The 24,838-nt window shown below is 43.1% G+C and overlaps 1 protein-coding gene across 3 annotated transcripts in view; it reads left to right on the forward strand.

Annotated features, from left to right (window-relative positions):
- The window catches only part of prdm16 (PR domain containing 16), a 229,936-nt gene that overhangs the window by 188,139 nt on the left and 16,959 nt on the right, over positions 1–24,838 (forward strand). The window contains exons 4-10 of one of the 3 annotated variants that reach the window (XM_061682080.1): positions 10,751–10,891; positions 18,034–18,136; positions 21,613–21,814; positions 21,905–22,070; positions 22,261–22,414; positions 22,817–24,455; positions 24,586–24,673. In XM_061682080.1, coding sequence (XP_061538064.1) covers positions 10,751–10,891; positions 18,034–18,136; positions 21,613–21,814; positions 21,905–22,070; positions 22,261–22,414; positions 22,817–24,455; positions 24,586–24,673 — 2,493 coding nt within the window. Of the gene's footprint in view, positions 1–10,750; positions 10,892–16,867; positions 17,111–18,033; positions 18,137–21,612; positions 21,815–21,904; positions 22,071–22,260; positions 22,415–22,816; positions 24,456–24,585; positions 24,674–24,838 lie in introns of those variants that run through there. The other 2 variants (XM_061682088.1, XM_061682096.1) reach the window with 2 other exon arrangements.

The raw sequence follows: 24,838 nt of genomic DNA on the forward strand, positions 1-24,838 counted from the left end.
ACACACCTACACACACGCTGCCCAGATGGCTTTTACAAGGGCCCTGGCTGCCTGGTTTTTAATTATGTCACTATAGCTACACAGCCCAGATAAAATGGGTCACATTTAACACACTTTCATTCACCATCACACACATCACTCAAACTGTACATTACACACAAAGTTACACGTGTAAGCAAATAAACTAAACGACACCTTTAATTTGTATTTACAGTATACCTATTTAAGTATGTGTTTGTGTGTGCGTGTGTGTTACATGTGTGCGTGCGCGCGCGTGCACCTGATTCTTACATGTCTATCCTTTTTATATTGTTCACATGTCCGTGTGCGGCTGTGGAGAACTTTCATTTCCAAGTCTGGTCTTTTATCTCGCATGTGAGGTCGCCCCCTAACTTCTTCAGGTGGAAGTGTATGCATTTTTGCTGTCTGTCTTTTGTACAGTTTTGACTTGTAAGGAGCAATTTGACTACATTTGAGGGTGATCGCTATATAAAATTTGATCGCTGCTTATCGTCTTTAGATTTGTGGATAACAAGGTTTATCTTCCTGTCAACAGAGTCGTTTCCTTTATACTTTGGCTTCTTGGGAAGAGTGTAGCATAGACTGGTCGTGTGTGCAGTGATTTTGAAATAGGGAAATATACACTCACAAGCCACAATATCAGGCACACTTGACCAAGCTACTGAGAGCCAATACAATGTATGTATCAAAATTGATAAAGATAATAATTCTTCATTATAAATGACACTTTAACATAGGTATTAATTTAACAAAATAGTCATTGTGGTGGTTGTAGTATGCAGCGGCACATAATTGCACTGTTTTGTGAAATATTTTGCTTACTTATTCACTGACATGAGATGGCCAAAATATTCGAAACAACTCTCAGAATGAAGCAGCTCAATTCTACACCACTAGTGCAAACCACATTTATGAACTTACTGTTAATCGACTTCTTTAAAATGAATTTTGTATACAGCTGTTTGTTTCACTGTCGTTAGATTATGCAGGTGTACTTAATATTGTGGCCAGTGAGCATAAAGAAAACATCAATTTCTACTTGTTTAATTGTATTTAATTGTAGAATAAATGTGTCTGTATTAAATACAAGTAGACTGTGAACACAACCTAAACACTCTAACAAAGCAGTCTCGCATCTAAAGGACAATCACAGCTGAGCAGTGTTTCCATTTTGTGCCCTCACTCAAACTGAAAATAATATGCACCTTGTCGTCGGCAAGCAACTTTCCTTTTCTGATTCAGCCCCGCGCACCTCTCACATCCGTCACACGTAGCTGACGAAGGAGAGGGCATGTCGAGACATCCATTAAAGGTTCCGAGCTGTCAAAGGTTCCACTTTGTGAGGCAAGAAGCAAGAGGAGTGTCGTGCTCTTATCAGAGCTTCCTGTGGAATTTTCTCTGCATCCTATCCACTCCAAACGCTTCTCTTTTCACTCACAAGTACACTATATAAACTATGCTTTAACAGATTTTGGCATAAATTTCTGGATTGTAAATGTTAGCATATAGAAGTCAATAGAAACATGAGTTTGTGTTCTCAGTGCTTTGATTGCCTCGAAGATTTTATCCATCAATCCATTTTCCTCCGCTTATCCGAGGTCAGGTCGCGGGGACAGCAGCATAAGCAGGGAAGCCCAGACTTCTGTCTCCCCAGCCACTTCATCCAGCTCTTCCGGGGAGACCCAGAGGAATTCTCAGGCCAGCCGGGAGACATAGTTTCTCCAGCGTATCCTGGGTCGTCCCCGGGGTCTCCTCCCGGTGGGACATGCCTGGAACACCTCACCAGGGAGGCGTCCAGGAGGCATCCTAATCAGATGCCCGAGCCACCTCAACTGGCTCCTCTCAATGCACCAGAGCAGCGTCTCTACTCTGAGTCCCTCCCAGATGACCGAGCTTCTCACCCTATCTCTAAGGGAGAGCCCGGACTCCCTGCGGAGGAAACTCATTTCAGCCGCTTGTATCCGGAATCTTGTTCTTTCGGTCATGACCCACACCTCTTGACCAATTGAGAGCTTTGCCTTTCGGCTTACAAAATTACAAAGTGCAAAGTCTGCATCACTTCAGAGGCTGCACTGTTCCACCTGTCGATCACCCGTTCCATTTTTCCCTCACTCGTGAACAAGATCCCAAGATACTTGAACCCCTCCACTTGGGGCTGGATCTCATCCCCGACCTGGAGAGGGCACGCCACACTTTTCCGACTGAGGACCATGGTCTCTGATTTGGAGGTGCTGATTTTCATCCCAACCGCTTCACACTCGGCTCCAAACCCCTGCAGTGAGAGTCGGTGGTCACGGCTTGATGAAGCCAACAGAACCAAATCATCTCCAAAAAACAGAGATGCAATACTGAGGCCACCAAACCGGACGCCCTCTATGCCTCGGCTCCGGCTATAAATTCTGTCCATAAAGGTTATGAACAGAATTGGTGACAAAGGCAAGCCTTGGCGGAGTCCAACCCTCACCGGAAATGAATCTGACTTACTGCCGGCAATGGGGACCAAACTCTGACACTGGTCGTACGGGGACCAAACAGCCCGTATAAGGGGGTTCGATACCCCATACTCCCGAAGTACCCCACACAGGACTCCCGGGGAACACGCTTCACATTCGGATGTGACCCGTTCCAGTGAGAGTTAAAGATCAACGGCTTGAAGAAGCCATCAGAACCACATCATCTGCAAAAAGCAGCAACGTGATACTGATGTCATCAAACCGGACCCCCTCAGCACCTCAACTGCATCAATAAATTCTGTCCATAAAGGTAATGAACAGAATCAGTGGCAAAAGTGCACCCTTGGTGGAGTCTAACTCTCACTGGAAATGAATCTGATTTATTGCGGCCCAAACTCTGACATATGTCATACATGGACCGAACAGCCCATATCAGGCAGTCTGGTACCCCGTACTCCCGGAGCACCCCCCACAGGACTCCCTGAGGGACATGGTCGAATGCCTTCTCCAAGTCAACAAAACACATGTAGACTGGTTGGGCAAACTCCCATGCACCCTCAAGGACACTGCCATGTTATAGAGCTGGTCCACTGATCCACAGCCAGGACAAAAACCACAATGCTCCTCCTGAATCTGAGATACGACTTCTCGACGGACCCTCCTCTCCAGCACCCCTGAATAGACCTTGCCAGGGAGGCTGAAGAGTGTCCTCCCTGGCAAGTGTGTTCCCCCTTATAGTTGGAACACACCTTCCGGTCCCCCTTCTTAAAAAGGGGGAATACCACCCCAGTCTGCCAATCCAGAGGCAGACTCGGTGACCTCAGCCCCAGAGATAGAAGACCCGACCTCAGAGACCGGAGACTCTGCTTCCTCATGGGAAGGCGTGTTGTTGGATTTGAGGAGATCTTCGAAGTATTCGCCCCAGCGACTCACAACGTCGCGAGTCGAGGTCAGCAACACCCCATACCAACAATACACACTGTTGATGGTGCACTGCTTCCCCCTCTTGAGATGCCGGATGGTGGACCAGAGGTTCCTCGAAGCCGTCCTGAAGTTGTTCTCCATAGCCTGACCGAACTCCTCCCACGCCCGGGTTTTTGCCTCAGCGACCACCAAAACCGCATTCCACTTGGTCACCCGGTACATATCAGCTGCCACAGGAGTCTCACAGGCCAAAAATGCCCAATATGACTTCTTCTTCAGCTTGAAGTCATCTGTCACCGCTGGTGTCCACCCACAGGTTCGGGGGTTGCCATCATGACAGTCACCGACCACCTTACGGCCACAGCTCTGGAGATGCGGAACATGGTCCACTCGGACTCAATGTCCCCTGCCTCCTTGGGAACGTGAGCAAAGTTCTGTCGGAGGTGGGAGTTGAAAATCCTTCTGACAGGGGATTCTGCCAGACGTTTGCAGCAGACCCTCACAATATGTTTGGGCCTCCAAAAAGGGTGGGTACTCTGAACTGCCGTTTGGTGCATAGGCACAAACAACAGTCAGAACCCGTACCCCCACACGAAGGTGGAGGGAGGCTACCCTCTCCACCGGGGTGAACCCCAATGTTCAGGCGCCAAGCTGGGGGACAATAAGTACACCCACACCTGTTCAGCGCCTCTCACCCTGGGCAACTCCAGAGTGGAAGAGAGTCCAACCCCTCTCGAAAGGACTGGTACCAGAGCCCAAGCTGTGTCTTTGGAGGTGAGCCCGAATATGTCTAGTCGGAACTTCTCATCCTCACACACTAGCTCGGTCTCCTTCCACGCCAGAGAGGTGATGTTCCACGTCCCTAGAGCCAGCCTCTGTAGCCAGGGATCGGACAACCAAGGTCCCTGACTTCGGCCACCGCCCAGCTCACTATGCACCGACCCCTATGTCCCCCCACATGGGAAGAGGGACCCACATTACGCTTTGAGACTGTCCCCGCCTGGGCCCCTTGGGTGCAGACCTGGCCAGCAGGTCCTCGCCTGCAAGCCCAACCTCCAGGCCTGGCTCCAGAGGGGGGCCCGCTGACCCACGTCCGGGCAAAGGAAAACGCGATTCCATCGATTTACCAATCGTAGGGAGTCTTTTAGCCATGCTTTGTCTGATCCCTCACCTAGGACCTGTTTGCCAAAGGTGACCCTGCCAAGGGCGTAAAGCCCCAGACAACTTTTCTCATAGGATCGCTGGGACACACAAACCCCTCAACCACGATAAGGTGATGGCTCAAGGAGGAGCGAAGATTTTAATTAATTGAAAAACTTGTGCCATTCTTCTTTGTTTGTGTCTGCATGTCTGGATTAAACTGCCTCCCGATGGCCAAAACGGGAACAGCAGAAAGAGTAGCACAATGAATTGAAACATTAATGATGCACAAACAGTTTGAGTCTTTACATTCTCTTTAATGGCATCATAGTTTTTATGAAGTACAATGTTACAGAGTTCTTTTTTTCCTCATTAAAAAACAATCACAAAAATTTTAGGGTTTTGGGGGTGGTGAGAATGGATCAATGGAAATTCCATTCATTTCAATGGAGAAAGATTTATTTGAGATATGGGTGGTCACAGATAAATTAAACTTGTATCTGGAGACACCACTGTATGTAAATTGTCTTTTAGCTGAAATGGAAAAGCGGATATAGAAATTATGGCAGGCTGAAGATTCAGTTAGACGCATTCTCACAAGAATTAGTGGTTAGTAATTAATTTTTAAAATTAGAGGTTTCCTCAAAATGCATAGTATTTTCTTTATTCTTATTGTTAATGATTGTGAAAATAATATGCCTGTTCATAAATTTGCCAATTCCACCCACTTTGTAACTGAAATAAATTCAGAAAATTGTCCGCTTAAATGTGATATAGTGCTTACATGGAGCCAGGCCTTCTTCCCCAATAGGACATGTGAGGATGTGGGGAGGAAAAATTAAACGGAAAAAGTAAATAAACAAACAATCAGCTGTGGGCTTGTTCTGGCTCTCCCTCTCTGTTGCACCTCATTTGTAGCCTTATAAATCAGGCTTCCACCTGGAGACAGGGTGTTAGTAGGCCTCCTCAACAACATACGCACACATGTACACTTACAAAGACACACTGGTCTGCTGCTCATTAATCCACCATCAGACCCTCGGGTGCATAGTGAATTGTAGTGAGAGGGGTGGAAGTCATAAGTGTGTATGAACTGCAACATGCTCAGTGTGTAAGCATGTGAAAGTTCTGCTTTCCTGCCACCCTTGCCACGCCCTTTCACCCTAAAAAAGCAACAACAAAAAAGTGGTTCCACCTGTGTGCAAGTTTTTTTTTTATCGTTGACCTCTAAACATGAGCAATACCAGTCATACTGTTAACTCTAGCTCTCTCTCGAGAGAGAGAGAGAGAGAGAGAGAGAGAGAGAGAGATCTCTCTATATATCTCTTTCTATGGCAAGTCCACTCTGACAGCCGTCTCAAGGAAACATATTAGAGAGCGAGTAATAGATGTTGGTGGGTGTGGATGGCTTCCGTGGGTGGGAGACATAGCACTGTTTAATTTTCAGTGACTGTTTTTTACACACAAAGGCCTGGGCTCAATCAGGCAGTGTGTTTAAGTCATAAAGTGGAAGCAAAAGACAACAGTAACTGTAAGGAGGGAATATGATTTCAGATTCGTATTCACATCGATTCAGTAAAAGTAGCAAATACTGTTTTTTTTTAATTATTATTACGTTTTAGCACAAATGACACCACCTTTGTTCACATACACAAACAACAACAAAAATGTGCTGTAATGTGTATGCCAGGCCAGTAGGTGGTATTGTCATTTTTAAAACAACAATACAATAAAATACAATACAAAAATTTGTGTTTTAGAAAAATAAATCTAACAATGAATAAATACATACTATGTGGATATAGTCTACACTAAACACAACATACAGGTATTGTGTATTGACTACTCATTTTCACCTGAACATCAAAATATTCATGTGCAATGTGTCTAATGGATACTACCTTGCCAGAATGATTTAAATGCACTAGAACTACAATTTTCAGTATTATTATTATGATGCGCCAAAATGAAAATTGTTTCCCGAGATCAAAAACCGAAACCGAGGAACCCAAAGCCGGCAACCGGAGCCCGCCGAAACACCAAAATATATTATCAATCAATCAATCAAACTTTATTTGTAGGCACTTTTCATTAGAAAAATGCAACACAAAGCGCTTTACTTAAGTTATAAAAATAACTCAAACCTGCCAATTATTGAGTATAAAACTATGCCAATTATTAGTGAAATTGCATTTATGGCTCTGACGACAGAGCTGCCAACGTATAGAAATTAACTTCCAGAACAATTTGTCTGAATTTCCATATTTTTAAAATTAGGTTAAGAACATTACCATGGGACAGTTATTGCAGTATATTATGTAATAAGATACACATTCGGCATACTTCTCAATTTCACAACATAATCATTGTTCTATAATTGTAATTGTTAATAAATTATGGCTAACCCAGCCACGACTGTGTGGAGTTTGCATGTTCTCCCCATGACTGCGTGGGTTTTCTCCGAGTACTCCGGTTTCCTCCCACATCCTAAAATGGTAGGTTAATTGAAGACTCTAAAATTGCCCATAGGTGTGAATATACACTGAACAAAAATATAACTTTTGTTTTTGCTCCCATTTTTTGTGAGCTGGACTCCAAGATCTAAAACATTTTCTACATACACAAAAGGCCATTTCCCTCAAATATTGTTCACAAATCTTTTTAAATCTGTTTTAGTGAGCATTTCTCCTTTGTCAGCCACAATAAAAGGCCACTCTGAAATTTGCAGTGTTTATATTTTTGTTCAGTGTAATTGCGAATGGTTGTTCGTTTATTTGTTGCCTGGGATTAGCTGGCGACCATTTCAGGGTGTACCCTGCATCTCGCCCAAAGGCATCTGGGATAGGCTCTAGCACGCCCGTGACCCTAGTGAGGATGAGCGTTATGGAAAATGGATGGAAGATTTAATATATGGATGTACTTTTAAATGATAAATGAGTGACGTAGCACCGGTGACATACAAATTCCGATCCCTGTTATGTCTGGCTCGCATCGTACTGTCTATTACAGTATTCTCCTCTGTAAACATGTACTAATTTACCTGCTATTTTGCTTTACAGAGTTGGCTTATCTCCGCTATAACGCGGTTCCAGCCCAACCAATCTGACAAGTGTACTGTGCCACCCAATCATTTTGGTGTTTTGCGACTTCATGTGATAGTTTAGTGATTAGCATGGCTGACAACAGACGCGACATTCGCCTGCGTGGCTCGGCATCGTATTTAGTCACGTAAGATGTAGCTCGTAGGTAGCTGGGGCGGCACAAAATCCCATGCAACAAGCATTCCCCTTACTCGAACAGCGAAAAACAGCTACGTCGGGCGAAAATAGGGACTCTCCATTTGAGCTAGTAGCCACTTGCATGATGACGGAAAAGTCACGTGGTTCCCATAATTCATCGCGAGATGCTAATTTGAATTATTACAGTAAAAAAAGCAGCAATACAGAACAGCACTACTCTATGGGGTGTTCCTTGTGGATATAGTAAATTACTCTTTACGGTGAGGTGTACATACTCCGGGCGTCAGTGTTCAATATGTGACATATTATGCATGCCACATATTATTTCGGTAGCTTTATTTCAATGAAAAAGGTTTTTCGGGCCGAAACCGAAAATGCACTTTGGGCTATTTTCGGCCAAAACATTTCAGCGGCCGAAATTTTGGTGCATCACTAAATATTAACGTCCCATTAACTAGCAGTAAAGATGGTTCAAGACCTTGGTGACTTGTGTCTGGATCAGACTAGAAGACAAATTTGGTCTTTTGCAAGGGCAATATGTCAGACTACTGCCATAAATTATCTTTAGAATATCTGCCGTATCTTTGACAGCCGCTGGCAAAACTACACGACATTTATTACGATACCACTGAATCCCGTCCTTTACGATCACTGGGCTTTCTCTTGTTAAATCAAACACTGTCAAGGAGGGGGGATCAGAAAAAGTGTCACATGTCAACGTGAGTGGATATATTACCATGGGGACGATAATAACAATGGATCGCCCCAATGTATTGTGGTGAGGAAAAAAAATAACAAAAAAGAGAAAATATGTGGTGCTTGGGATTGGGCTGGCCATTAAAGAAGAGCTTGAGGTATGTTCACATACTTTTAATACGGCTCGCAAGCAGGCAAGGTTATCTAGCCTAGCAAGCTAGTGCTAGCACTAATGTTTGTACGTAAACATGCCGGCGTTCTGTCGAATCATGCTCTAAAGCATTGGTTAAGCATTGCATAAGTATTGGTTCATGCACGTGAGTAAACAACGTCGCTCAAGTATGTTGACAATTACGCAATCCTATTGGTCGACGTCAAGGTGTGCTGTCGGAGCGTTGTCGTTGATATGTCACACTACACGGAAGACAGCCAAACAAAATCAAACATACTAGACTTTTCATTTTGGCGTCGTAGAACTATCGTCGGGCCAAATGGTTGGTTGTGGATTATGTCACACTGCAAAACGTCTACTGCACTCGCATCGGATACATATCCAATTTATATCCACATATGAAAGACGCCTGGGTTGGATATGAAAAAATCGGAATTCTATTCTTCACATCGATGTGGAAATATCTGATACAAGGCACATAAAACAAAAAAGATCTGAATTAAACTGCAGTGTGAACATAGCCTTATTGGCACTCCAGCTACAAACAAATATATAAGGGGTGTCCTCACACCTCAGCTCTAAACCATGCACACATGTAATTGTGTGTATCTGGACAAGCACGCATGCACCAGTTCTTTCACACCTCTGACCAGACACTTTACATATTTACCCTCCAAAATCGACACCTGCACCCCCAGCCCATGAAAAAACTTTCACTCACACAACAAGAACATGACCGTTCACACTTTACGAGCTGGAAAAAAAACATGACTTTGAAAACCGTTACCAGTTCTCCGAGTTCATGAACTGTGCACATCTAAAAACGTCAAGCAGCTTGTTGGTTCTTCTCCATTGCACCTTGAGTTCCTTGTGAATACCACGATTAGAAGGGTCACGCTCACTCGAGGCCATCGCTGAGTCGGTCAGATTGGGGGTTGTAATTAGCCCAGTAGCTCTGTGTCAGGCTAGTTTTCTCTGGAGGATACACACAGGCATGGTATAACATGCAGCATGGGGGTGAAATCAGAGCGTCTCACTCGTTTGGTAGAGCGGATGAGGTTGGAAATTTTAACGAAGTGAATGTTTTTTCCTTTTAATTTTTGACACATCTCATCTGCAGCTGACAATGTTATCAAAACAATTTTCTTCACATTTCAAAAAGGACAGAATTAGTGTCATTAGTGCATGCCAGGCCAGGAGTTGGTAATGGTACTCTGTGAGGAAACACCACACGTGTACCAACTGCTTGTCCTGCCAGTTCTTATCTGAAAGCATTTTATTATCTGCACTCATCTTAAATGTGAGATCATAATTTGATGTGAGATGAACAATAACTGCTCTGTGGTCCACCATTGTTGTTTTGTTTCCAAAGTACTAGTGCAGACTGGACACGAAACACACGTTCTCCATTTTCACAGACAACCATATTTTTTCCAGATAGTGTGGAAGTGAGATGATATTTCTACTTTGAGACAGTTTCAAATGTGTGCATTTTCAAGATCTCAAACATGGACCAAATTAAATGAAAAACTTTTTCAAACGTATATGTACCGTATATCATATAAATGCCACCTAAAATCTCCTCTTACTGCAATCAAAAGGAGAGGTCACCGTTCAATGTTGTATTCGCATTTAAGCAACAATCCATTGTTAACGCCTTCCTTCCTCATGTTTTACTCTGCAACATCCACTCTTTTTTCCATCCACTTCCTCCCATATTGCTACTTCTATCTAAAGTCATTCTTGGTGAAAGCGGGTAACATGAATCCATCTCTCCTTGTCTCATGGGGGAAGCAGGGGTTACAAAGGGTGATCAATATGTGCCAGAGATAGTCTTTTGACAAGTAAAAGAAGGCACAGTTAGTGAGCTCCCTCCTCCTTTCGCCATAATAGTCCCCTTCCTTACTTTTTGCTCCCATTTGTTGGGTCGACAAGGTTAGCTGGCCTATTGACCGCTATCAAATTCCTAGATGTCATCTACATTAGAATCTTTATCAACACTCTCCCAATTGAAGCAAACTATTAATTCTTTGGTAACTGAGTGAACTTTGTCGTGCATTGTCAATATCTGCTTTTCTAAAATTGGACCTGTTGCTCCTGAACAGGTGGCGGACGACATAGGCAACATCAAGTTTTCTCTGGACACAGGCCCCGACGCCCCCAGCAACAGCTGGCTCAAGTATGTCCGCTCCGCCCCTTCGTTTGAGGAGCAGAACCTAGCCGCCTGCCATCTCACTGGAGACCAGGTGAGTGTCCCGCTTGAATTTGTCGTCCACATAAGAGACACATTGTTGTGTTGTCTTTCTCCCACTGCAGTGAATGCTGCTTTGCTTTCCTGTTTCCCATCCACTCAGAGTGATTAGTGGGTTCCTATATGTGTTGTATGTTTACCATTGTGGCTGCAAAATATGTTTGTTGGTTTGTTAGAACCAAGGAATGGTTCTATTGTGTGGCTGTTGCTGGGCCAGTTGCCAGGGCTATTAGGAAGTGACACATGTAACGAAGCTGAAAGAACAGCCCAACACTCATCAGACTCATAAAACAATCCCCCGGAGAAGTCGGACAATCCATTTATCTGTTGTTTGCACCTTCTCCTTACTGGCAGAGATATTTGGAAACACACTGAACTGTGGGGATTTGTCTCTTGAGCAAATAATAAATCAGTCAGACTTTGTGCTCGATGACATAGCTGCCCCTTATTCTTCAGAGTCCACACTTCAGTCTGTTTTAATCAAACTTCAGTTCATTTCCTTCCTTAGTGCAGTTTGTTTGGTCAGGTGTTACCACAGACATCGGAACTCAGGTTCAGACCAAACCAACCACACCATAATTGGTGCAGATCATCTTTGACCTTAATCTGCTCCAACTTGCAAATGAACCAATCAGGTTTGACCATAAGCGGCTTAATGTGACATTAAGACATGTAGTAAACCCATGAAACCAGTGACTTACCGATAATTTGGGGTATCAATAAAAAATGTTCGATACTGGTACCAATACATATACTGATACGTTCACTTCAACACGGGTTTCTGAACGATACTTCTTTCTATACCAAATTCATGAAATCGATTGAAACAAGACAATTACATGACACATTGGTGTACAAATCTTGAGTTTTATTTTTGAGCTTCTGTATTTTCTCCACTCCAATGAGTTTTCTTACATCAAAAAATGTACATTTTCCAGTGTAAAAAATAACTGTTGCAAACAAGAGAGAGGGCACTGCCTTCTCATTTGGCAGTTTTTCCTCCAAAAACCTCAGCATATCTGCTTTCTCAGGACACAGACAATCTTGCTCCTGGGTGATGGTGTCTCCAGCAGGAGAAAATGTACACTGTGAGGGTGTGGATGAGGCTTGCAAACAGAGCTACCTGGTAGCCAGGTTGCTAGCATTGGCGGAGTGTCCCTCAAATTCCACCACCAGCTCACTGGATTCACTGGGGTTAGGGTAGATGACAGACCTCTGTACCGCTTTGTCTCATCCTGAACATTCTCTGAGGTGCTGAGAGTCTTATTTTAATTGTCATTTCCTCATCAGCAAATAGCTCATCAAGGGCAAAGAGATTAGTCTTCTTCTAGAAAGTAGAAGAAAAAAGACAATCGGGGTAGATGCCAACACACTAATTGTGTTCTGAAAATGAAACGGGGGTGAGAACAGGATTTCTTAGTACTAGTACTTAGTACTCATTTTTATTTTACCAGTGTTGCTACTGTAGCTGTATGGAGTCCTCATCACCTGAAGCTAAGCTTTATCTGTTACTGTCAATCTTTAGTTAGCTTTTGATTTAGCTAGCTACATATCCATAAAATAAACAGACAGAGTAATATCTTAAATTTGTCGTTACATAAATCCCAGGATAATTCACCGCTCAATGCACATAATACGTTGCAGTAATGTTAAGTTCACAAACATTAATTAGTTGGCCAGATTCCGCTGAACGTAAACTTACCTGTTGAAATTCCAGACAGTGCGGCATCCTCTGTAACCTACTCTCGGATGAACCGGAGTTCGGTGGTGGAGATTTTGAATCAGGCCACTCTAGCTCTGTATCATTCAAGGAGGTGGATGGCTGCTGTCTGCTTCCCTTTAAGTTGAACAGAAACACTTTATCAGAGCTGTCAAATGTTACAAAACAGCCGTTATTTTGTAGCCATAACTGATTTTTCCGGATATTGTAAAAAATAAATCCAGCGTCTGACATTACGTCTACATTGAACGGCTGCTTGGTGCAAACGCTATTAATTATGCCCCCGAGTTGCCAAGCCGCAGAGGCGAACGTTGGTGTCAATGCATTGTCATGATGGCATGTCGGAATCTCATATGCTGGCAATTTGATTCAGGCTGCAACTGCATCCACCATTGCAACGTTGATGTAATAAAAACATTAAAATGCCAAATATTTGTAGCCATAATTTATTAATGATAATGATGATCATTGCCTCATTGTCAAGTTCTTGACTAAAGGTTGAAAATGTGGAAATTCAGACAAATTTGGACAAATTGATGTGGAAGTGAATTTTTATAGGTTGGCAGCTCTGCTTTATGCTCCTAAAATGATTACATGCACGGTCAGGTGCGTCATCAAATTTGTTTTGCTGCTAGCCTTCGCAACAGTGTTTTTTTGCATTTATTGCCCTGGGCACTATTGGCATCAACACTTACTCTATGTATGTCTTTTTCCTGGTTACCGCAACCATGTTTAACGTTACAGCCAATCATTTGCAGCATTTTCAGCTCATGTGCAAGTGATTAAGCTCTGGGTACTGAAACTGAGCACCGAAAGTCGAGGCACCAATGCTCAGTACTACCGAAGCATTTCGGTGAGTGTCGTGTCATAAAAGAACTGTTCAATACCCAGCCCTACTAAATGAATCCGTTTTTTGTTTAGCATGAATGAGGCTGCAATGTCCTATAGACACTCTCAAATTCTTGTAAAAGCCTTCCCAGACGTGAAAACTGTTTTATATAGAAAATGGATGCACTTACGTCATATTTTCTTCTCCAATATTAATTGGCCATGTGTTCAATGCTGTCAGCAATTTTACATTACCTTAGGGCTCGAACGTCTTCAATGTACTCAGCTATTTCTGGCTCTGTTACTTATATGGGCTACATTTCACTAGCCTCCGGACTACAGTGCATTACAAAATGTTTGTGCCAAGCCAAAGAAAGGCTGCAGATCTCAAGTGGAGTATGCATATACTGAATTTTTACCTTATCCGATTTAGAAAATGCAAGAAACCACACATGAAAACAAAAAAATTACCGTGTTTTTGCGGTGAATATATTGTGGGGTTTACTCGACATGACCAGCGCAACACGCCACACACATAACAAGATCTCCACATACAATTGTGAGTCTCCTCCACCAAGCCAGATGTCTTTTGTAGTACCAAGACTGACCTGTGAGAGGCAGTGTGGTGCCACAAGGAATCCAGACTGCCAGAAAATACAATGAAAAAGTAAGAGCAGTAGAAACAACCAGACGCAATCTGTGGATCGGCCAAACTTGTTGTTGACCACACACACAAAGATTTTAAAGAATTATGGTAAATATTGAACAGGTTCAACATTTACGATTGTCTCCCTGATCATCGACTGTTTTTAGAGCAGGAGGAAACATCACTCTGAAAACACCCTAAACCTCGGGATAATAGCTCAGGATAATATTTTACATCCAAGACATCCAAGAGTCGGATGGTGAATGCTCAAATTAGGCCCGATTGTCAGTATGTGTGTTAGTACTGGTAGTGTAGTGGTACATGCTGCTGCCTTTTGTGCTAAGAAAATGAGTGGTTTGTGACAGAAAGGGAAACCAGCGTAAAAACTGCGCTAAACAAATCATGCAAGTGCTTCGCTTTAGCGACCCCCAATGGGAGAAATCGAATGTGGCATCGGTATATATGTACCCTGCTTTCGAGACAATAAAACTAGTTGTACAAACTGGTTAATGACTTATTGCTCGGAACAAAGCGTGCTGGACTCCTATCTGTTTTGCATCTGAATGAGCAAATGGAATGTAAGAGAAGTGAAATTTGCCCTTGAATGGTATAAGATGACATGACATGCGAGATGACAGTGGTACGGCAGGAGCCAAATGCTTCCATATGACTCGCCTGTGTGTTTCAACATTCCTGTCACTCTACTCTTATTTGTTTCCTAATCCGTGCCTGCATAGCTGGGTCCGCCTTGTGCCTTGCCTCTCTTTTGTCTCCTTTCTCCATCCTCGAGTCTTGACCTGCCACCTGTCACTCTGTCACACGGAGGGGACGGGCCACCATGTCCATTTAAGCTTCAGACATTTCGAAAGAAAAAGGGAGACCGGCTTGGAGCAAATCAGAAGGAACACATGGGGCCTCTGAGATTGACAAGCACCAATTGGCTGGCGACACCAACCTGCCTAATCCTTTTAAGATTTTCACATCAGTGCCCCCTGCCACTGCCGCACAATGTCAAATGAAAGAATCAGCGCACCATCAAAAATGTGGCAGAATTAGTGGACCCAGCAAAGGTCAGGTGTTCTGTTGCTTTTTGATGCGTTTTGCAGTTTTTACGTGGCAAATGGCTTTGCTTCCGTTTTCCTTGCCACTAGTTTGTCACAGTTATGAGCCCATCATTTATTTACACAACATGTGGTCACTCAAAAAATTTGTTTTTCAGGAGCGCATACAGTGATTTCCCCTCTCCAGTCTTTTACATGCACAATGCATGAGTTTATGGAAATGTGTGCACTGGAAATTCAAAGGCAGGCCTTGAAAGGAAAAAAACAAAACAAAAAACAAGTGGGTTTGGGCTGTTTGTTTATTATTTTCTTACTGTTGTATGTTGTAAGCCGAAGATAAATGCAACATTGTTAATCATTAATTTTCCTGGTCATGATTTAATTTGGCTAATGTATTTATATAGTTTAGCCTCGCTCATGGTTTTCCCACTTGTGAATGGTGGGCTGTCCTCCCACTGAAATATTAAAAGCGCTTCAATGATGGCCTCTCAATTGTTCTCCATCCGAAAATGTGGTGCACTCGTTCATTGGTTCTGAGGCAAAGTTGCATCTGGTGAGAGGGGAAAATACTGAGAATGGTGCAATATGTGGGGTTGATGTGGGTTGATTTGACGGAGAACCTTTGCACTTCTATTCATTCCTTCATTACCTGTGTTGGGAAGTGTTGGGAACCCTGTTTCATCTGCCCTTCTACCCCCGGATGGATTTATCAATAGACACACACACACACACACAGGCTACAAAAACATTATTGTTCGCTTCAATTAATTTATTGACATTTTTTACAAGTTAAAAAAAAAGAACTGATCAAATTTACAGACTTTTATTTTGAATTGGCCTAATTCAAGCATGTACATCAGCTGCACATTAAAATGAGTTAAACTAGCATATATTATTTGATTACTTTTGAGGAAAACAGGGGGAAATTACATCAGTTTACTACATTTTAATCATGTGCAACAGACTGATTTCTGTGCAGTTGTGCAAAAGTGTGATGATTTTTCTATTCTGTATTGTTATTGGTTTAAGACACTAAACTTCAATCTTTTAAACTATCAACAACAACAAATTCAGAATCAGAATCCTTTGTATTGCCAAGTATGTCAAAAACACGGGAATTTGTCTCCGGCTGTTCTAGTATGATAATACCATTTCACTTTTTTTAATTGCAATTAATTACAAAATCAAAAAAAGCACGATGACAATTATTGAGTCCCGTGAAAATGATCCAAGCAATTATGAGCTTTATAAATAAACTCCCCAATTGTGCAATCCTAACATCGAATCGTGACAATACGTCGTATTCAGGATGAACTTTTTCTGCGTGTGTACAGTATTTCGTGTTGTCAGTGGGCGTGACTGACGTGTGCGGCTCACTCGGGTTTGCTTTTATCAATTGCATTACTGACATCAATATTAGATGTATGCAGTTGATGGGTGGGTGCTGCATGGGGCGTGCGGGGTGGGGTCCTCGATCGGTGCTTTAGGCTGGAGATAAGAGGAGGAGGAGTGGCCGGCGGGGGGGGCAGAGAGAGAGAGCAGGGAGAGCGAAAGAGAGAGAGAGAGAGAGAGAGCACCAGGGGCCGTTCGGAGGAACCACTAAAGAGAGAGAGAGAGAAAGAGAGAGAGAGACTCATCTTCATCATCATCTTTAGGGACGCTCCGTGACTAGATTAGAGAAAAGTCCGAGCAGCGGCAGTCCACCAGCTTGGAGGAGGCGACCTCGTCCAACTTGTTCACCGGGCGTACGCAAGACTCCGGGGCCGCGCCGCGAACTCCGACGCGCGGCCGGCTGCGTCCTCTCCATCGGCCCCGTTCCCGGCCGGGACTGGGAGTAGTGGTGAAGCGAGTATGGGTTGTGTGGCCAACTCCACCGGGACCGAAGTGCTAGTGCAGCTGCAGGCTCTCCGCACCGCCGCGCAACTTTCTCAACTATTCCGCCTCACGGAGAAAAGAAAGGTCAGGTCTCAGGCGGGGACGAGCTCCGGCACCACCAAGCAATAATTATAATAATAATAATAGTAATAATAACAATAATACGCTTCATTTGGCACATCGGCTTTGTCATACAACTTTTGGAAGTTAGTATATGCGTGTGTGTGAGCGTGTGTGTTTATGTATAAGTGAGTTTGCGTGTGCGTGTGGCTGGCGACACGCCCTTCAATTGGTGGAGAGAGCCCCCATGTGTCCCGACTTCACATGGCAAGCTTTGTCCAGTTTGTCGCGCAGAGGTGATTCATGAATTCAAAAGCTACTTTGAATGGATTTGTTTGTTCGTGGCAATCAGGCTCCACGCGTTGGTGATTTAATGTTGAATGTGTGCTTGCGTGCGGTAGATTTTTGTGTTGTTTGTTTGTTTTGGGGGGCTTTAGAAAATGTGCCTGAAGACGGGTTGTCCTCTGCCTTTTGAACGTCAATGTAAATTGTGTTAAAAGTACCATAAACAATCTTCTGTAATTTGAAATAAATTATCCAGATCCTATGTTAATTGTGAAAATCTGACATTTACATTTTGTAGAAGGTGAAATTTAGATCAATTGAACATGACGTTTTCAGACGTGTTCTAAAATTATTCGTTGGGGTTATTTTCAAAATATGTTAATAGATGTGTAAGATACATCTGTGTACTGTTATGAAAACTGTTTTTTGTTTAGATTTCAGTAAAAAAAAAAAAAAAAAAAGGTTTCAAACACATTCCTAAGAATCCTAATTGATTCCACCATTATTTTTACAGTCGTTTAATCAGCAGGAAAACTAAACAGTATTTTAATCTGAATCGGAATATTAGGCCCTTCTCTAATGAAATATAATCATTTGATGTTGTGATTTCTAATTATTTTGACCTTGTGAAGAATATTTTTTTCCTTTCTTTCTCTCCATAGATTTATTACAAAGCAGTCCGCGACATAGATGCAGGGGAGGAGCTTTTAGTTTATATGAAGGACGGCATTTTTCCGGAGGGTTCCATGGCACCCAATTTACAAGGTAAGAAGACAAATGCGCCTCATTAGAGCACATTTTAAACAAACTCCCAAACTGTTCTATTGTGGCGCCCAGCACACGCCACTACTACACTAAAGAGACAGCCCCCCTTATCCAACTATGTTTCCTCTATACATGTAAATTATTCCAATCGTATAAAAAACTAATTGACACTCAAACCCACATTATACTATTTAAAACGGACCTGCCAATAACTGCGAAATGGATCAGTTTTATTTCACAGAAAGCCAACAAAAATAATTCGTTGGAACTTTAAAGAGCTGCAATTTATTGTCAGCCTCAAGACTTCAAAACTGTCCATAGAATTAGAATGCATCTTCATCATCATCATCATTCATTAGAAACTATGCAGACACCTGTTCTAATATTTATGTTTTAACCCACTTGTGAGGATAAAGCGGTACAGACAATGGATGGATTTTATTTGATTTTGTATTTTTATTTGTTATTATTTTTTTTTTTTATTTTTTTTTTCTCTGGGGGTATCCAAAACAGTTCATCTACCTTCAAGGGGAACTTTATTTTATTTATTGAAAACAAATCTTGTTGTTGCCATTTTAAAAAAAAAATTGTCATTAGGTTTGCAACCCTTTTCCAATGAGAAACATATACACGTATAGGAAATGCAATTCACAGTTATTCCTTTACATGCAAGATTTATTAATGCAAATAAGTCAACGAGAAAAAAAAGTGCATGAGTGTTGAACAGAAGCAGTGACTGAGTGTAAATGATTTGTTCAATCCCTTTCAGTATATGCATGTGCAACACCTGCCTCTGTGTGTGTGCGTGTGTGTGCACGTGCACGCGCACGCGTGAAATTGATACAACAAGCAAATACAAAATCTGCAATAAATAGTGATGTTTGTGAATGAGACTTAATGGAGTGCTGTAAACCAAGAAAAGTGCAATCTTGTGTGTGCAATATTTGTGTGTTTGTCTGAGTCCAAGCTCTGTGTGCTTTCTGTGTTGGCTTTATCGGAGCATGACGTGGGGTAAAGAACTTGAGGAGTCCCTTGAGACTTCACCCATGCTCCCAGATTAGCTGCTAAACTGCACATAATCGTGTTTCCAATCATCTCCCACAGAGTCATTAACCTCCTCTTTAAAACCCACCACTGCCACCACCGAGATGTGCAAAAAGAATGCATTTGCTGCACTTAATTGCACCTTTGAACCTTTTCGAGCATTTATGAAATGCCTTCCTTTTTAAGTTCATAAATGCTATAAATGGTTTAAAATTGTTAGGCACACTTTCTTGCCAAAGTTGCATCAAAGTGCCAAGGAGAAACAAACACCGGTTGTAAGAGCTTTTGCATGGAACATGTGAACGCTGGTGTCAAATTGTGCTATTTAGCATAAGCTTTAGAGGCCAGTGTAATGGCCCATTGACCAACAGGTAATTCATTCTCCTCATCTATGTGGAGAGATTTGTCTCAAAATTATTTACACAAATATATCTGCGATTTACACGTGGTTTTTAATGATGTGTGGGCGTTCATCATGACTTATCATTTGTAAATATTCACTTCTGCTTGTGAATTGTTGAAGGTGCCTTTGTGGATCAGCAGGCACAAGCATTTATTTTTGAGACAAAGGTAACGCAGTTGTCAAGAAATTCACACACACACACACACACAAGTTGAGAATATTCACACATGGGGGAAGGCCCGTCCCTCCACCCAGCAGAGTTGCTGTCTCCGTTAATGACTTGACTGTCATTTTTATGGGAATCCAACAGTCTATGGTCTGACCCTGCTGGAATCCCCAGTAAACCTCTGCGGTCAGGGCAACCCCCAGTTGGAAAGATGAAGTCAAGCCACCCGCCCCAGCGATTGTTTATACTAGGCATTACGGTAACACACCGCCAACGAGCCGCTTGGGCCGACTTCAAAATAAAAGCCTGACAACTAATATATAGACATCAATGCTTTGGATTTAAAGTAATGAAATGACGAGTCCACCACTGAGAGAAAGAACGCTGTACCAGGGTTACATCCAGGAAGGTTCTGTAGCTGCATTGTATAATAAAAGAAAATTTTAAACCGCCATATATGTCTGACATTTACCCCGATTTTTAAAAAAAAATAAATAAATAATCCCGTAGTTTTCCCAGAACCAAACCAGATCTGGGGGCCACTAGCCCACCCCAGGACTCCAACTAAATCAGGTTCATAACAATCTGATGTGGCATTTCAAAATCGGTCCCATAAAAATGACTTGCAGTGAAGTCATCAGCAGAGACAGCAACTCTGCCGCCGAGGATGGAGGGACGGGCCTTCCCACACGTGAATATTCTCTATTTGCGTGTGTGTGTGTTTGTGCGTTACGTTTGTCTCAAAAATAAATGCGCGTGCTCGCTAATCCACAGAAACACCTTCAACAATTCACAAGCAGAATTGTATATTTACAAATGATTAGTCATGATAAATGTACACACAACATTGAAAAAAAAACGTGTAAATCACGGATATATTTGTGTATCTGAAAAACGTGTAAATCCTGGATATATTTGTGTCAATAATTTTGAGACAAATCTCTCTCCATACTCATCAAGGTTGGATGCATGCGTGTTGCTATGGTAATGATCTTTTAATGTGCCCGGGAAAGTTCAGCTTGATAAGCAGTCAGAGTAGAATATGGGGTGAGCCATGCATTGTATAAGTCACTGCCGATAAACCCATTGAAATGATGGATGGGTGTGTACGGTTTGGGATGGCAGGTGGGTGCCTTTGGCGCCACCGTGGCCCTGCTTACCTCTGTTCCTCGACGCCTTTCTTTTTTTCAATGCCTTGCACAAAGAGTCTCCACTGGGCTTCCCCTCCCTAAGCTCCTCCCTAACTTGGACTCAGACTCAGGAACTCACTATTGAAAGGACTGGCCTGAGTTTTTATGTGTTTGACCTTGTTGGTGAGAAGTATTGTAAAGGTTATCAACATGGAAGGGGCAGGCTGGTCCCTATTGTTTCCTGTCTACACATGCAGCCCCTGCAACACTTTACCGAACAAGTAATTAATAGTGTTAATGGAGGCTATGTTTCACAGCTAATTGATTTCCATTGTATGCAATTGTCGATGGGGGCGTTGTTGGTTTTACCACTTCAAGGAGAGTCAATTTAGCAGTAACTAAACCAGAGAGGCATTTGATGACAATAAATATATACATTAACTGATACAAATTATATTTAAAAAAATATTAGGGAGCCATAGATACAATTAAGCCTACAATTATTCAAACCCTTTCTCAATGCAGGCATATGAAATTATTCATCCAGGGTCATTTTGGGCAGCGATGCAATAATATAAAAGACAGAGAAACACTTATTAAATGTGTTGTGCTATAACGGAGAGTCAAAGACAATTTAGAAAAAGACAGCAATGATATTTGATTGATATGGTTCAAGATGATTGTCAAGGCTCTTGTTGTGACTTGGCAACTGTGTCTTGTTTTCTGCACGCAGACGAGCAGATGTACCGCTGTGAAGACTGTGACGAGCTGTTCTCGTCAACACTCGAGTTGCGGCGACACCAGAAATATTCCTGTTCCAGTGCGGGCTCCATATTTGACAGCCTGAGAGAAGACTTCAAACAGGAGCGGGAGGACAGTGACGAACCCGTCCACGAGTGTAAAGACTGTGAGAAGATCTTCCCAAATGAGTACAGGTGAACAGATTTATGACAGCACCAGTAAGTTCACATAAAGTGTTGAAAATGTGCAGTCTGATTCATTGTGCTTGTTCTGTCCACATGAAGTCTGGGACAGCACATGATAGTCCACACGGAGGAGCGGGAGTACAAGTGCGACCAGTGTCCCAAAGCTTTCAACTGGAAGTCCAACCTCATTCGTCACCAGATGTCACATGACAGTGGCAAGCGCTTTGAGTGTGAAAATTGTGATAAGGTACAGCATACCCGGCACGTAAGTGGTGCACTGGACACACAGGCTTTACCTGAACAGAAATTCTGTTAGATTAAAGATAGATTTCGGAGTAATGTATTTTGTTACGGCAAAAGTGTGCAAAAATATAACGTAAAAATATGTCAAATGTGACACAGAAATATATACTGATACTATAGACTTATATTTGTATCAATTTTGTCCATGACAGGTCTTCACAGATCCCAGCAATCTACAGCGTCACATCCGCTCCCAACACGTGGGGGCGCGAGCTCACACTTGTCCCGAGTGTGGCAAGACCTTTGCCACCTCATCGGGCCTCAAACAGCATAAGCACATCCACAGCAGTGTCAAACCTTTTATCTGTAAGTGAGGGTCCTGCATGGTTTTACTTTTATGTCTATAGTCTGTGTACGTATTTCATGCTACCATGTACTTTTCCAGGAGTTTTTCATTTACAACTTTTTTCCATCTTATATTAGTCTTCTGAACCAAACACGAGTCCAAAGTTCATATTTCTATTTATCTATGTTCTTACAAAGGTAAAAAAAAAACACAATATCATGATGGACTAAATGGCCTATTACAGACTTGTTATATTATGCTGTCCCCATTGGCAGCAATTCTTTGCTTTAGGTTTTCAATCCAAATTTCCATTCCCATGTATTGTTTGTGTATGTTGTGGTTCATTTGGTTTACACAGTTAGAGACAGTGTTAAAAAGGGTTTAACCAGGCCCTGATGGGCTGCGTCTTCTTGTACCCACAGGTGAGGTGTGCCACAAATCCTACACCCAGTTCTCCAACCTCTGCCGCCACAAGCGCATGCACGCCGACTGCCGCACTCAGATTAAGTGTAAGGACTGTGGCCAGTTGTTCAGCACTACCTCCTCCCTAAACAAGCACCGCCGCTTCTGCGAAGGCAAAAACCATTACGGCTCTCCAACAGGAATGTTCAATCCTGGCATCCCGATGAGCTCCAGTCCCATTATGGCCAAGGCCAAGTCCCACCATCCTCACCTTCAGGGTCTGAATCAGTCAGGTTTAGGCTTCACCGACTACTTTCCTTCCAGACCTCACCTTCATGCTGGCTTGCCTTTCTCCCCTGGACCCCATGGTTTTCCATCCCTCCCACACGGTTTCCCAGGCATCTTTCCTCCATCATTGTATCCACGACCACCGCTATTGCCAGCTAGTCCAGTGATGAAGACCCCTCTTGGAAACAACACTCAAGAAGTCAAGCTGCCTCAGAGTCCTCTAGATGGCGCTCCGTTGTCTTTAGTTAGCTCCACAAACAGTAATGGAGGCAACGGTTTAAGTCTGGCTGAGGACAAAGATAGCGAGAGTAAAATGGATTTGTCCTCTGGTGGAGAGGTAAAGATTAAATCAAAGATTGCAGACGTTTCAGATGGCAGTGACCTGGAAGATGTTAACACCACAAGCGGGACAGATTTGGACACCACGACTGGTACGGCCTCGGGTGATGGTTCTGACCTGGAGAGTGATGGCGATAGTGAACGTGAGCACAATGGCAAAAGAAGAAAGCCATGTGTGGTCCTATCAAACCAAGATGTTCACCACTTAGAGGACACAAAAAGTTCAGTGATGCCAGCTGTGTCTAATTCAGGGAACCTCTCAATTGACCGTCCTTTTTTGTCTCCAGTGTCAACACAGCACTCTTTCTTCCCTCCGCCAGATGAGCAAGCACTCCCACCCACCACCACAAATGCTAACGCAGCCACCACCGATTCCATCAAAGCAATTGCTTCTATTGCTGAGAAATATTTTGGTCCAGGTTTGATAGGTCTTCATCAAGAGAAGAAGATGGGTCCATTGCCCTACCACTCCATGTTTCCCTTTCAGTTCCTACCCAATTTCCACAACTCCCTGTACCCCTTTACCACTGATCGAGGTGCCCTCACCTCTGGCCTGTTCTTTAAGGGAGAGCCCAAGTCGCCTCGTGAGCAGCTACATAAGATGGTTTCTGGTGCACTTGGAGCTCCTCTCCCTACTGGAGAATCACCATTTGATCTCAGTAGGAAGCCCAAGGAGACCAAGTCATCTCCTCCTACTCCAACTAACCTCTCAAACCCAAACACTAATACTGGGAGTAGCAGGGGCTCTTCATTAATATCTAGCGGTGAGGAACAACCATTAGACCTCAGTATTAACAACCGAAACCGAGGAGGTCACAATGGTATGGCAGCCGAAGCACAGAATCAAAAGAACCACATCTATGGAGTGGGAAAAGGTGTGTCCATCAAGGATGAAACTCTCAGCTTTCCAATTCCTCACTCCCAGTCAATGCTTCAATCCCCCATCACGCCACACCAGCAGCCCCAGCCACACCAACCACCTCCTCTGCACTATGCCAAACCCTCCGCCTTCTTCATGGACCCAATTTACAGGTATTTCTGCCCCGATTAGACCACAGAGTGTTACTTAAACGCCAAACATTAGCGGAGTACAGTAATGGATGAGATGGTGTAGAAGATCCTTGACCTTGGTACGTAACCCTCTGCCTTGTTGTTGGTCCAGCAGGGTGGAGAAGAGGAAGCTACTTGACCCTGTAGGAGCTCTGAAGGAAAAGTTCCTCAGGCCTTCACCACAGCTCTTCCATCCGCAGGTAGCCCTACATTAAAGTTACATACATGTGCCAAGATAAGTATACTAAATAGTGCAGGAAAGAGAGAGAGCTAGCAATAGGTATTGCTGATTATTACCTTATGACATCGTCATTATGTGCAACGTACATGATGTGAATATCCTTCTCTTCTCCCTCCCACGCTGC

The sequence above is a fragment of the Phycodurus eques genome, chromosome 1 (genome assembly GCF_024500275.1).
Source record: "Phycodurus eques isolate BA_2022a chromosome 1, UOR_Pequ_1.1, whole genome shotgun sequence".
In the NCBI taxonomy this organism is placed as follows: domain Eukaryota; kingdom Metazoa; phylum Chordata; class Actinopteri; order Syngnathiformes; family Syngnathidae; genus Phycodurus; species Phycodurus eques.